This window comes from Mastigoproctus giganteus, unplaced genomic scaffold, assembly GCF_048544385.1.
Source record: "Mastigoproctus giganteus isolate SK-2022 unplaced genomic scaffold, ASM4854438v1 scaffold_16, whole genome shotgun sequence".
Classification (NCBI taxonomy): Eukaryota; Metazoa; Arthropoda; class Arachnida; order Uropygi; family Thelyphonidae; genus Mastigoproctus; species Mastigoproctus giganteus.
The window spans coordinates 3,024,210-3,039,271 of NW_028328293.1; the positions used below are offsets into that span (position 1 = coordinate 3,024,210).

Here is a 15,062-nt window from a genome sequence, read left to right on the forward strand (position 1 = left end):
ACAAGAAAATTACAAATATTGCTTCCTCTGCATCAAAAAAACTTGGTTTTCTCTTTCGCTCTCAGCGTTCCTTTTCTTCAAAACAGCTGTTCACTCTGTACAAATCGAAGATCCGCACTACCATGGAATATTGTTCTCACATCTGGGGCGGTGACCCCAAAACGTCTCTCAGGCTTCTAGATTCCATTCAGAAGAGGGCAATTAGGTTAATTAATGACTCTTCTTTAACAGAGTCTCTCCACTCACTGTCTCATAGACCTACTGTTTCTGCTGCATGCCTTTTCTACAGACACTTCCATGGTCACTGTTCTTCTGAATTGGCTTCTAAAATTCCCATTCTCTCTTTCAAAGCAGTACGAACACATGCCGCCACAAGCCAGCATCCATTTTCTGTCCAATTTCAAACTCACAGAACCAACTTTTCATCTTCCTCGTTTATTCATTCAACTGGTGTTTTCAACTAAAAATTACAGTCTACAGAAGTTCAAGTCTAATGTCAACAAATATCTTCTTTCGTCTTCTCAACCTCTAACCCAAGCAGAGTACTAAGTAGTATAGGTTCTAATACCTCTTGCGTTTGGGTTTTTTAATTAAAAAAAAAAAAAAAAATTTAAAAGTTATCATTCTTAAAATGAAATTTTAAAACACACAAAGCATTAATTTCCCTATCTGATAGTCTTGATCTTTGTTTTGTAAAAATATACCAGATGTAGAAAACTGTGTTTCATTTTGTGTTGGTTGAATTGTTAAGAGTGCATCCAAAAGCATCTTCAAGTTGGGAATTAGGGTACATATTGCTTCATATAAGCTCATTTCCTTTTTTAATGATGAAAACATTTTGTTTGTTTGCCCTGATTTTGGTTTTGCCATTGAAATTGATACTGTTTTTGCTAGATCGGTTTCTAATTTCATATTGGAGTATTCCACACCAGCATTCATATCTTCTTCTCTTTGCATTTCTTCTGTTCAAGCACATTTTCCTTTAAAATGTCTTTCCATTAATGATTTTGCTAATCAAGCTATTCCATTCTTGTTTGCCAAAGCAAAAAAGTTACCCTTTTCCATCTCATATAAGATACTTGTTGACATTAAACGTGAATTTCTGTATATTCCAATTTTCGGGAAATACACATGAAGGATTTTTCCAGAAGATGGAAGCTGATGGAATAAATGACGAAGAATAAAAGTTGGTTCAGTGAGTATGAAGTTAGACAGTAAAAGAATACTAACTGCTTGTAGCATATGTTCAGACTGGTTTGGAAGAGAGAGAGAGAGAGAGAGAGGGGGGGATTACAGAAACCAATTCAGAAGACCAGTGTCCATGGAAGTATCTACAGAAAAGGCATGCAGCAGAAACAGAAAGCATATGAGACAGAGAGTAGAGAGACTTTCTAAGAGATTGGTTATTGCTTAACCTAACTGACCCCTTCTGAATGAAGTTTAGAAGCCTGGGAGAGGTTATGGGAACTCCATCCCAGATGCGGGAACAATATTCCGTAGCAGAGCGGATTTCAGATTTGTACCCAGCGAGTAGCTGTTTAGAAGAAAACTAATGCCAAGAGGGAAAGAGAAAACCTAGTTTTTTAGATGCAGAGAAAGCAATATTTGTGAGGTGCTGATTACAAGAAAGATCATTGAAGTGCCATCAAATATAAGCTTAGGAGCAGAAGAATCCTTTTTGTGAGATATAAGGACTGACTTTAGCAGGATTAAAATTAACAAAGTTATCTTTGCTCCACTGGACATCAGCATTTAAGGAACTGGTAGTAGATATTCAAAAAATTGAAGCTGTGTGCACAGGGCAAGGTTTCTCAAAATGGAAGGTGGAATGCAGTGTGCTATCATCAAAACTGCAGACAGGATTTCCAATCAATGGAAGAAGGTCATTAATACAGAAGAGGAAAAAAGTTGGAGAAAGAACCGAATCTTGGAGAACCTTGGGTTTTAGTAGAGAATTTACAAGACAGGGAGCCATTTGGCACCACACAGCATGAGTGATCACAGAGAAAACTGTACAACAAATTACAGAAAACAGTTGCCAAATAAGATAGAAGTTTATTTAAATTGCTAGGGTTTCACCAAAATTTACCATGAAATGTGTCCAAAGATGGGTAACATAGGCCAGTACATAGCCAGTGAATCAACACTGATGGAATCAATACTGGAGATTTGATCAGATGAAAGGTTTCTATATAGCTTAAGAGTCGGCATGTGATAGATTTCTCCATTACTTTAGAAAGAGTAGAAGTAAATGCAATAGGATAATTGGATGGGAGGGATTTGTCTCCATTTTTAGGAACTTGCTCGATATGAGCAAATTTAAAAGCAGAAGAAAAACATTATGTTCACTGACACGATCTGAGCAAATACTGACAGAAGATTTAGCATTAGCATAGGCATATGATGCAAGAAAGCAAGCTTATGCAGCATCAGCCAAAAACAAAACAAAAAAAAAAAAAAAAAAAAAAAAATCACTCCCATTTCCCCCCTCCGTTCATTCGAAATACCTGTCCAGCTGAGCCTTAAATTTATTTAGGCTATCAACTTCCATAACAAGGGATGGAATTCTGTTCCACCAACCGACTACCAGCTGGCTAAATGCAAATTTCCGCACATCTATCCTACATTTGTCTTTCCTCAATTTGAATTAATGCCCTCTCAGGTGATTATTCTGAGCAAGATGTAGAATCCCATTGGCATTGAGCATGCTCAAACCTTCAAGGCTTTATACACCTCTATCAGATCACCTCATGTGCTTAGTCTCCAGACACTGTAATTTGCAAAACCTAAGCCTTTCTTCGTAAGAGCAACCCTTTGTTCCATTCACTAATCTTGTTGCTCTTCTCTGTACTCGTTCCAGCAGCTCTACATCATTCTTGAAATGAGGCCTCCAGACATGTTTATAGTACTCAAGGTGTGGCCTGACCATTGCCTTATACAAGGGAATAATCACCTCCTTATCCCTGCTAGAAAAATTCCTGTATATCATTGACAAGACACCATGAGCTACTCTTGCAGCCCATCTGCACTGCTCATAGAACTTCATATCTGCCTGCACAATTACCCCCAGGTCCTTTTCATTCTCTACCACTGTCAGTGTAGTATCACAGAGTTGATATGTTGCTCTGGGGTTACTGTTTCCCATATGCAGTACTTTACATTTGTCAATGTTAAGCTTCATTTGCCACATCTCAGCCCATCTGCTCAACCTTTCCAGATACTGTTACAGCAGCATAGCGTCAGTAGTGTCCTTAACAACCCTGCTAACCTTTGTATCGTCAGCAAACTTGGACATTGAGCTTGATATACCATCATCAATATCATTTATAAATACAGAAAACAACAATGGACCCAACACTGAAACCTGAGGAACTCCACTAATAACATTAGTCCACGTCCACAATGAGCAGTGTCCATTGATTACCACTCTCTGTCTTCTCCCCCTCAACCATCCCTTTATCCATAGCATCTATTTTCCTCCAATGCTACACTGCTCCAATATGTGCAGCAGTCTTCTATGTGCAACAGTATCAAAAGCCTTTCTAAGATCCAAATATATAATATCAAAGTTATTCCTTGCATCCAGTTCTTTTGTGACTGCATCATTGTATCCAATCAAATTGGCCAGGCAAGACTTTCATTTAACAAAACCATGTTGTGTCCAAGCTATAACTGAAGTCTTGTCTAGATGATCCTGCAGTGCTTCTTTAACCAGTGCCTCCATTAATTTTCCTGGAACAGAAGTTAAACTCACAGGTCTATAATTACGTGTGTCAGCCTTTGATCCTCCTTTGTGAATTGGGGTCACATTTGCACATCTCCAGTCTATGGGTATCACCCCTGAACCCAAAGAAGCTCTCATAATTATGGCAAAGGGTTTGCTTACTTCCTTTGCTGCCTCCTTTAATATAACTGGATAGATCCGATCCACCCCGGGTGCCTTTTTTATGTTTATCCTTAACAATTTCTCTTCCACTTTCCTCTCAGTTAGTACAAAATCATCTAGCTCATTGCCAGAGTTTAATTCACCTCTGGCATTCCCCTTCCTGAATAACTCCTCATGGGTGAATGTAGATGCAAAATACTCGTTTAGTTTGTTAGCCACCTGAGCAGGATCCTCAACTGTTGAACCATCAATATCCAGTGGACCAATCTGATTCATCCCTTTCCTTCTAGAGTTTTCATAGCTAAAGAACTCTTTTCTGTTTTTCTTTGCATCCTTTGCCAAGGATTCCCATAATCTGCCTTTGCCTGCCTAATCTCCTTTGTGACTTTGTTACGGACCAGATCATATCTATCATAGGCTTCCATGTCACCCATTAATTTATATGTATCCCATGCATTTTTCTTCTCTGCCATATTGTCTCATTAGTTCATCTGATATCCATTTAGGCCTAAACCTTGAACAATATTTCTTAGTTGGCATGTAAAGCCTAGTAGCTTCCAAGATAAGTTCTTTGAATGCTTCTCATTTTGAATTTGATGGTGGTAATATCATCAGTTGGACCCACTGTATAGAATTTAAATACTGTCTCAGACCATCATAGTCACCTTTACGAAAGCAAAAACCCTTCCCTTTACCCCTAATGGTAGTTACCTCTTTCAGTAAATCCCACTTCAGCACACTGTGATCACTGCCACCTAGTGGTTCCTTTATCTGCAGATTCTTAATGCATGAAGAATCACTACTGATAATCAAATCAAGAGTATTACTCCCTCTAGTTGCCTCCCGAACATGCTGATGTAGAAAACAATCATCCAATAAATCCACAAAAGCCTTGCTAGTGTGTGAGTTACCAACCCACAAATTCCGGTCAATATCTGGGAAATTAAAATCCCCCATTATAAGACTCTCTGATTTACTGGCCCACTCTACTTCCCTGTTCAGTTTCTTATTATACTCATCAGAGTCATTAGGCCTATAGCACACTCCTTCTCTCAATTTTGATCTCCCAATGCTTATGTTACACCAAACTGACTTGACACTGCACTGTCCAGCAATTTCGACTGGCTTCACTTCCTTGGATTTTATGTGTTTCTTAACTAATAGCATAACCCCTCCTCCCTTCCTATCCTGTCTATCCTTTCTGTAGAGACTGTACTCCACAAATTCCAGTTCTGCATTCCTTATATCTGTGTGACACCGCGTCTCTGATGTCCCAACAATATCTGCCTTTGATGTTTTGAGCAATACCTCAAATTCATCAAATTTATTTACCAAACTCCTAGCATTGGTGTACACACAAGTATACATGCACCTGTTCCTATTCTTAGCTACCCTAACACAACCCATGTGTTTAATTGTACCGCAATGACTCCCAGCAGTCTCTGAAATATCGTGCATCTTGTTTTACAGGCTGCTGCTCATTCCAATAGAAGCTGTGCAAGAATCACTTTCACCTCTGCCAGTGGCTACTGTTAATCTATTAGTCCTTGTATCCCCTCAAGCTAGCAGTTTTCCGACCCACCTAACACTGCCTTGATAGCATCAGCAAATATTCTTGCACCCTTTCTATTTAAGTGTATTCCATCACTGTAAAAGCAGTCTCTCCTGTTAACAAGTACAGACCAGGCTGAAAAAAATTCTACCCCTTGAGCCTTGCACAATCTTTCCAGGGCCGAATTGATTGACAGGGCTCTCATTGTATACTCCCTCCTATTGTGTCTGGGCAAAATTGCAGACAATTTCAAATTCAACCCTAATTCACGGCTTTTTTTCAACAGTGACCTGTACTTTTTAAGTAATTTCGCCGGTCTCCTACTCTTAATATCATTAGTGCCAACATGTACAACTATATCACCTTTTGTGCCCTTAAAAGATGATATCCGCTCTACAACGTTATCAACCTTTGACCCTGGCAGACATACCCTGGTCCTGTTCCACCTATCCTTTTTACAAAGCATGTTCCCCGTTTCCCTGACAATAGTCACCAACAATTCCTGTGCGACCAGCGCATTTTGCCTTGGGGGTTGCCACTGTGTTGCGTGATGACAATGTGCAAGCTCTGGCATTGATGTGGGCAGCTGAGAGCTTGATGGGCCCCTCAATTTAGATCCTTCGAGGGCACCCACCCTGTCCTTCAAGCTCTCATATAGACCCATAACAACGCTGAGTTGTCGCCTGATTTCCTTACATTTGAAACAGTAAACCAACCAAGGAAAAAGCAAAATGTCACAGATCATACCATTTTGCATTCTTCTAATTCCAAACAGCACAAGGCTGAGAATAGTAATAGAGGCATGTGATGCAAAAGAGCAAGCGCATGAACATACGTAGCATCAGTCAAAAAAAATTCACACAACCATTCTCTCTAAATGTTTGTCCTGTTCCTCCTTGAATTTATCTAAGCTAACAACTTTCAAAATGACAGATGGAAGTCTGTTCCACCAATCAACTATCCGCTGGCTAAAGGCAAATTTCGGCACATCTACTCTACAACTGTCCTTCCTCAATTTGAATTTATGCCCCCTTAGGTTCATAAACTGAGCAAGTGGAAGAATCCCATCAGAATTCTGCGTGCTCAACCCATTCAAGGCCTTATACACCTCAATCAGATCACATCGCAGGTGTATAGTCTCCAGCCGTTACAATTTGCAAAACTGAAGCCTCTCTCTTGGTAAGAGGGTCACTGCATTCCCCCTCACCAATCTTGTTGCCCTTCTCTGTACATGCTCAAGCAATTTCACATCCTTTCTAAAATGAGGCCTCCAGACCTGTACACAGTACTCTAGGTTTGGCCTGACCATTGCCTTGTATAACAGGATAATCACCTCCCTGTCCCTGCTAGCAAAATTCCTATATATCATTGACAAGACTCCATGACCTGCCCTGGCAGCCAGTCTACTCAGCAAACTTCATTTTTGACTGCACAATTACTTCCAGGTCTTTTTCACTTTCCACTTCCCTGAGTGTAGTACCACACAGTTGGTACATTTCTCTTTGGTTATTACTACCAATATGCAGTACTTTGCATTTGTCAACGTTAAACTTCAGTTGCCACTTTCAGCCCATCTTTCCAAAATTTCTAGATCCTGTTGCAGTAGCAAACTGCTATTACTGTCATTAACAACCCTATCAACCTTTGTACCTTCCGCAAACTTCGACACCCGATATACATTCATCAATATCATTGATAAATATACAAAACAACAGTGGACCCAACACCGAACCCTGTGAGACTCCACTAATAACATTAGTCCACAAAGAGCAGCACCCATTGATTACCACCCTCTGTCTTCTCCACTCAAGCACCCTTTTATCCATTGTAGCAACTTACCCTTAATACCATTCTGCCCCAATTTGTACAGTAGTCGTCCCATGTGCAACAGTGTCAAATGCTTTCCTGAAATCCAAGTATATGATATCAAAAAATTATTTTTTGCATCCAGTGCCATTGTAACCACATCATATATACAATCAAATTTGTCAGACAACTTTCCTTTAACAAACCCATGCCGTGTCTGAATTATTGCTAGAATCTTGTCTAGATGATCCTGCAATGCATTCTTAACCAGTGACTCCATTATTTTACCCGGAACAGAAGTTAAACTAACTGGTCTGTAATTACTCATGTCACCCTTCGATCCCCCTTTGTAGATTGGGGATACATTTGCACATCTCCGGTCCGTGGGAACCTCCCCTGAATCCAAGGATGCTTTCATAATTATGGCTAAAGCTTTGCTTACTTCCTTTGAAGTCTCCTTTAATATAACTGGATAGATTCCATCCACCCCAGATGCCTTTCAACAATTTCTCCTCCACTTTGCTCTCAGTTAATACAAAATCAATAAGCACCTTGCTACAATTTGATAACCTTCTGGCATTTTCAATCCTTACTAACTCCTCATGTGTGAATGTAGATGCAGGTGAATGTAGGTGTAGATGTGAATGTAGGTGTAGTAGCACCATGGCATTTCCATTTGATGATTAATTGGCCACCAGTGGTAGAGGGAACTGCAGTGTTGCTTTAGTTGCAGCAGCTAATATGGCATCCTATGAAGACTCCCTGTTGGAAATTGCTAACCTGAACACCATGAACCAACAACATTATTTCACTGACATGCTATAAAGCGTTTAGGGCGTAAGCCTCAAGCTATGGAAAAGTCTAGACTATGTATAAGTATAGTGCGAAAGCATCAATAATACAGAGCCAAATCTGAATGAACAGAATATTAGCAAAGCCGTCTGGGTGGTGGTATCCATCTGAGAATAAGTAACATTAGTCTTCTCCTCAGGTGAAGTGTTACTTATTCGAAGTAGTGCGATATCATGGCAACTCGTTGTGAAGGTATTCACAATATGAGATATAACTTAAAATGATGCCACTTTGCTAATATTCTGTTCATTCAGATTTGGCTATGATGCTTTCGCACTATTCTTATGCCTGCTGTTCGGTTTTTTTCAGGAGCATTAGCAACTAAGGCTATATTGCTCCGGGCATATGCGACTATTCTTATGCAATTCACTGATAAGCTTATTTTGTGTCTGAACACGATTGCTTTCAAAACTATCCCTGAAGATAGATGGTTCATTTTATCTAAATCCTAGGGGTGCATTGTATTAGAGTTTCTCTGACTGGATGCTTTTCACTGACTGTTTTTAAATGATAATTAAGCACTTAAAAAAAATAAATCGAAGGAGATCTTGAGTGCTGTATAAAACATTTAATAAAACCATGATGTGCAGGCTGTTTATCTGATAAATGCTCAGAAAACCTCAAAAAAACATAATTAGTCCTCTGAATGTTGGTTCAGGGTGCCAATTATGATGGATTGCAGACCACACACAGTGCTGGGTCTGCAAACCATCATACTTGGTCAACACTGTGTCGTGTGCTCTGATGTTTGATTTTGTGTGTGTGTGCTGTAGTGCTTCTAAATTTAAGATAAAGTTGGTTCTTAATTTTAAATCTGGTAGTATTAATTTAAGATTAAGAATTTAATATGTGTGAATTTAATATTAAGAATTTAATACAACAAGAGCTGCACAAACATTTCACATGAACTAGTGGGCCACAAAACAATTTTCAAGGAGCTCAGAGGGTGCAGTATCGTTCACCCAGTAAACAAGTGCTATTACTGAAAGAAATATATTAAATATTTTCATATAATTCCCCTTGCATAAAAATACACAATCACTCTTGACCATCACAACACTTATGACACTTCATTTAATCTTTATACCTCCTTCCAAGTATCACCTTTACCATTATTTTTAAATTAATTCAAAACCGTTGTTGTTCCACACTTGTGAAAGTTGGTATCGCTTGGGGGGGGTTAGTATAAAAGTCTCAGGGATATATGTGGCCTGCAAACAACCAGTTTGGCATGCCTAATATAGATCTTTATCACCCATCTGATAAATATATGGATGAGTTAAAACATCATGACCAAGCGAGTCGTTATGCAAATCGAAGCAACTGCAGGGGAACTACAGCACATGCTTAGATCAGAACATGGTATAAAAAACACTTGATACTGAGCTTCGTTAATCAGTGTTACTCTTGTTCTTCAGATGGGAAAGGCAGTGGACTTAAGGGAGTTTGACAAAGACCAAATTGTAATGGCCAGACTGGGTCAGAGCATATCCAAAACAGCATGGCTGGTGCATGGCTGGTGGGGTGCTCATGGTCAGACATGGTTAGAACCTACCGAAAGTGGTCTGAGGAGAGGAAACCCACAAACTGCCGGTGAGTTGTTGGACGACCACGGCTCAATGATGCTCAATGTGAGTGAAGGCTCTCTTCTGGATGGTACATGGCAACAGAAGGGCGACTGTGCCACAAATTGCCGGTAATTGGAATTCTGGTGATTGGAGTAATGTGTCACAACACACAGTACATCGAACCCTCCTGAAAATGGGGCTGTGTAGCCGCAGGACACTCCGAGTGCCCATGCTAACCACTGCTCACTGGTGACAGCACCTACAATGGAAACATGAGCATAAAAACTGGACCTTGAGTGATTGGAAGAAGGTTGCCCGGTCCGAAGAATCACGTTTCCTGTTGCGCCATGTGGACGGCAGGGTATATGTATGCCATTTCCCTGGGAAAGTGATGCCGCCTGGATGTGCTGCGGGATGAAAACAAGCCAGTGGTGGTGGTGTCATGCTTTGGGCGATGTTCTGCTGGGATACCCTGGGTCCAGTCATGCATGTGCTGGGCACTCTAACATCTACCACCTACCTTAACATCGTTGCTGACCAGGTACACCCTTTCATGGCAACGGTCTTCTCCTCTGGCGGTGCCGTTATTCAGCAGGATAATGCACCATGCCACACTGCCCGGATTGTTCGCAGAACATGAGGAAGACTTCCGCGTACTGCCTAGGCCTCCAAATTCCCCAGACATCAATCACATCGAGCATCTGTGATTTGTGTTGGAACAGCAACTCCAATCTGCGGCATCTCAACCTCAGACCTTACAGGAATTAAAGGCTCTGCTGATTACGTGTTGGTACCAGATACCACAAGACACATTTAGAAATCTTGTAGCATCCATGCCTCGCTTGGTACGAGCTGTTTTGGCTGCACATGGAGGACCAACATCATATTAGGTAGGTAGTCAAAATGTTTTGGCTCATCGGTGTATATGCACAATCAGTAATGTTTTTCGAAAAAAAAAAACAGTTGTTACTGTGACATTTAATGAACAAAAAATACTTAATATAAAAAATTAAATAACTGTTTATAGCTTACCATCAAGTGTGCTTGGATGAACTAAAGGTGCTATTCAAAAGAAAAGTGATATATAAATTTCTAAAAAAATATAATACTACAATCAAATGTGAAAAAATTAGATTCATTTAAAAAGCACAAATTAATGATAAACAAATGAAAAAAAAAAAAAAAAAAAAACTAATAAAACCGGTGTAATATTACATTATGTTATATTATTATATAAAAATGGTGCCTTAGTAGTGCAGTAAACTCAAAAAAGCAGTGACGTTTGCAAAACGAGGTCATTAGTATATCTGATGTCAAATTCACCACAATTATAAATTTTGTGAAATCAAGTTGTGAAGGATCCTTAGTAGAATGCCATAGCGGCGGCACACTGTTGAGAATAAGCATCAACAGTCTTCTCTATTTGAGAAGCACTGCTTATTCTGAAGTGTATAGCTAGGTAACTCGTTAAGGATTTCACAATATGAGATGTTATTGTAATGACCATTTTGCAAATCTGTTTGGTTCTCTGAGCTTACTGCATTTTAAAATGTGTTAGCACACTTCTCAATACACATAAATAAACCTCACAATCAAGGGCCTTAATGGCTGTGAACTGCATTAATATCAGTATAATATTTTAACATATAAAATACCCTCAAATATAACCATATTAAATTACTTTACATATTTAAGGGCACAAAAGGTGATATAGTTGTACATGTTGGCACTAATGATATTAAGAGTAGGAGACCGGCAGAATTACTTAACAAGTACAGGTCACTGTTGAAAAAAAAAACCGTGAATTAGGATTGAATTTGAAAGTGTCCACAATTCTGCCGAGACACGATAGGAGGGAGTATATGAGTATATGATGAGAGCCTTGTCGATCAATTCACATTGTTGAAAAAAAAAACCGTGAATTAGGATTGAATTTGAAAGTGTCCACAATTCTGCCGAGACACGATAGGAGGGAGTATATGAGTATATGATGAGAGCCTTGTCGATCAATTTGGCCCTGGAAAGATTGTGCAAGGCTCAAGGGGTAGAATTTTTTTCAGCCTGGTCTGTACTTGTTAACAAGAGAGACTGCTTCTACAGGGATGGGATACACTTAAATAAAAAGGGTGCAAGAATATTTGCCGATGCTATCGAAGCAGTGTTAGGTGGGTCGGAAAACTGCTAGCTTGGGGGGATACAAGGACTAATAGATTAACAGTAGCCACTGGCAGATGTGAAAGTGATTCTTGCACAGCTTCTATTGGAACGAGCAGCAGCCTGGAAAACAAGATGCAGGATATTTCAGAGACTGCTGGGAGTCATTCCGGTACAAGTAAACACATGGGTTATATTAGGGTAGCTAAGAATAGGAACAGGTGCATGTATACTTGTGTGTACATCAATGCTAGGAGTTTGGTAAATAAATTTGATGAATTTGAGGTATTGCTCAAAACATCAAAGGCAGATATTGTTGGGATATCAGAGACGTGGTGTCACAAAGATATAAGGAATGCAGAACTGGAATTTGGGGAGTACAATGTGTACAGAAAGGATAGACAGGATAGGAAGGGAGGAGGGGTTATGCTATTAGTTAAGAAACACATAAAATCCAAGGAAGTGAAGCCAGTCGAAATTGCTGGACAGTGCAGTGTCAAGTCAGTTTGGTGTAACATAAGCATTGGGAGATCAAAATTGAGAGAAGGAGTGTGCTATAGGCCTAATGACTCTGATGAGTATAATAAGAAACTGAACAGGGAAATAGAGTGGGCCAGTAAATCAGAGAGTCTTATAATAGGGGATTTTAATTTCCCAGATATTGACTGGAATTTGTGGGTTGGTAACTCACACACTAGCAAGGCTTTTGTGGATTTATTGGATGATTGTTTTCTACGTCAGCATGTTTGGGAGGCAACTAGAGGGAGTAATACTCTTGATTTGATTATCAGTAATGATTCTTCATGCATTAAGAAATTGCGGATAAAGGAACCACTAGGTGGCAGTGATCACAGTGTGCTGATGTGGGATTTACTCAAAGAGGTAACTACCATCAGTGGTAAAGGGAAGGGTTTTTGCTTTCGTAAAGGCGACTACTATGGTCTGAGACAGTATTTAAATTCTATACAGTGGGAACAACTGATGATGTTACCAACAGCCAATTCAAAATGGGAAGCATTCAAAGAACTTATCTTGGAAGCTACTAGGCTTTACATGCCAACTAAGAAATATCGTTCAAGGTTTAGGCCTAAATGGATGTCAGATGAACTAATGAGACATATGGCAGAGAAGAAAAATGCATGGGATACACATAAATTAATGGGTGACATGGAGGCCTATGATAGATATAAGCTGGTCTGTAACCAAGCCACAAAGGAGATTAGGCAGGCAAAGGCAGATTATGAGAAATCCTTGGCAAAGGATGCAAAGAAAAACAGAAAAGAGTTCTTTACCTATGTAAACTCTAGAAGGAAAGGGATGAATCAGATTGGTCCACTGGATATTGATGGTTCAACAGTTGAGGATCCTGGTCAGGTGGCTAACAAACTAAACGAGTATTTTGCATCTACATTCACACACAAGGAGTTATTCAGGAAAGGAAATGCCAGAGGTAAAGTAGTAATAGTAATAGTAATGGCATGTGATGCCACTACTATTACTACTACTGCATTAAGAAATTACTACTACTATTACTACTACTACTACTAGCAAGTGTATGAGCTTATGCAGCATCAGCCAAAAAAATCAGCCATTCCCTCCAAATGCCTGTTCAGTTCCTCCTTAAATTTATTCAACCTATCAATTTCCACAACGACAGATGGAAGTTTGTTCCAGCAATTAACCACTCGCTGGCTAAAGGCAAATTTCCGCACATCTATTCTATATCTGTCCTTTCTTAATTTGAATTTATGCCCCCTTAGGTTCGTAATCTGAACAAGTGGAAGGATCCCATCAGAATTCAGCGTGCTCAACTCATTCAAGGCCTTATACACCTCAATCAGATCACCGCGCAGGTGCCTAGTCTCCAGCCACTGCAATTTGCAGAACTTAAGCCTTTCTTGGTAAGAGGATCCCTTCATTTCCCTCACCAATCTTATTGCCCTTCTCTGTACATGCTCAAGTAAATCTACATCCTTCCTAAAATGAGGCCTCCAGACCTGTACGCAGTACTCAAGGCGTGGCCTGACCATTATCTATGACCATTGTACATAGATACAGAGGGACAATCACCTCCTTTTCCCTGCTAGCAAAATTCCTATATATCACTGACAAAACCCCAAGACCTGCCCTGGCAGCCTGTCTGCATTGCTCAGAAAACTTCTTATCTGACTGCACAAATACTCCCAGGTCTTTTTCATTTTCTACCACCTTAAGTGTAGTACCACACAGCTGGTATGTTTCTCTGGGGTTACTTCTACCCATATGCAGTAATTTGCATTTGTCAAGGTTAAACTTCAGTTGCCACTTCTTAGCCCAAATTATCTAGATCCTGTTGCAGTAGCACACTGCCATTACTGTCATTAACAACCTTGCCAACCTTTGTTTCATCTGCAAACTTCAACATTAAACCTGATATACCTTCATCAATATCATTGATAAATATACAAAACAACAGTGGACCCAACACCGAACCCCATGCGACTCCACTAATAACATTAGTCCACGAAGAGCAGCACCCATTGATTACCACTCTCTGTCTTCTCCCACTTAACCATCCTTTTATCCATTGTAGCAACTTACCCTTAATACCATTCTGCTCCAATTTGTACAATAGTCTTTCATGCGCAACAGTGTCAAAAGCTTTCCTGAAATCCAAATATATAATATCAAAATTATTTTTTGCATCCAGTTCCTTTGTAACCACATCATAAGTAAACTCTGGCAGTGAGCTAGATGATTTTGTAATAACTGAGGATTTTGTGCCTCTTAATGCAGAAGGCGGGATGTGCCACTCACAAAGCTGCCAGAAGCATGGTGATGATATCGTGCCAGTCATCATTTTGATTGTGGTTACTAATAATTTCCAATTTTAATTGTGGTTCTTAAATATTGTGCGGTTGTTGTAGTCTGTTTCACGTGCAAGAGGTGCTGTTTTGTTGCCCAACGTAAGTAGTTCATTTTCTTTACAATCAGGTCAATATGAGACTTGAACATAAGTTTCGTATCAAATGTTACTCCCAGATCTCTATGCATCTCAACAACTGGGATAGGTTTGCCATTAAGTTTCGGGTGTATGAGCGTAGGCGACTTTTTGAGCGAGTATACCATGATTACAGTCTTCTGCGGATTTAGGGCCAAACCAAATTTGTCTAAGTACATGAATAAGTTCAGAAGCTTATTATTAATCTGCTCACACAATACCCTATTGTTCATGGACAGTTGGATGGGTGTTAGGATCTTAATA

The 15,062-nt window shown here is 39.7% G+C and overlaps 1 protein-coding gene across 2 annotated transcripts in view; it reads right to left on the reverse strand.

Annotated features, from left to right (window-relative positions):
* LOC150074894 (vacuolar protein sorting-associated protein 11 homolog) overlaps nucleotides 1–15,062 on the reverse strand; it is a 612,407-nt gene that overhangs the window by 314,808 nt on the left and 282,537 nt on the right. For both annotated transcript variants that reach the window (XM_090389417.1, XM_090389418.1), the window contains exon 18: nucleotides 10,697–10,726. In XM_090389417.1, coding sequence (XP_090245543.1) covers nucleotides 10,697–10,726 — 30 coding nt within the window. The remainder of the gene's footprint in view (nucleotides 1–10,696; nucleotides 10,727–15,062) is intronic.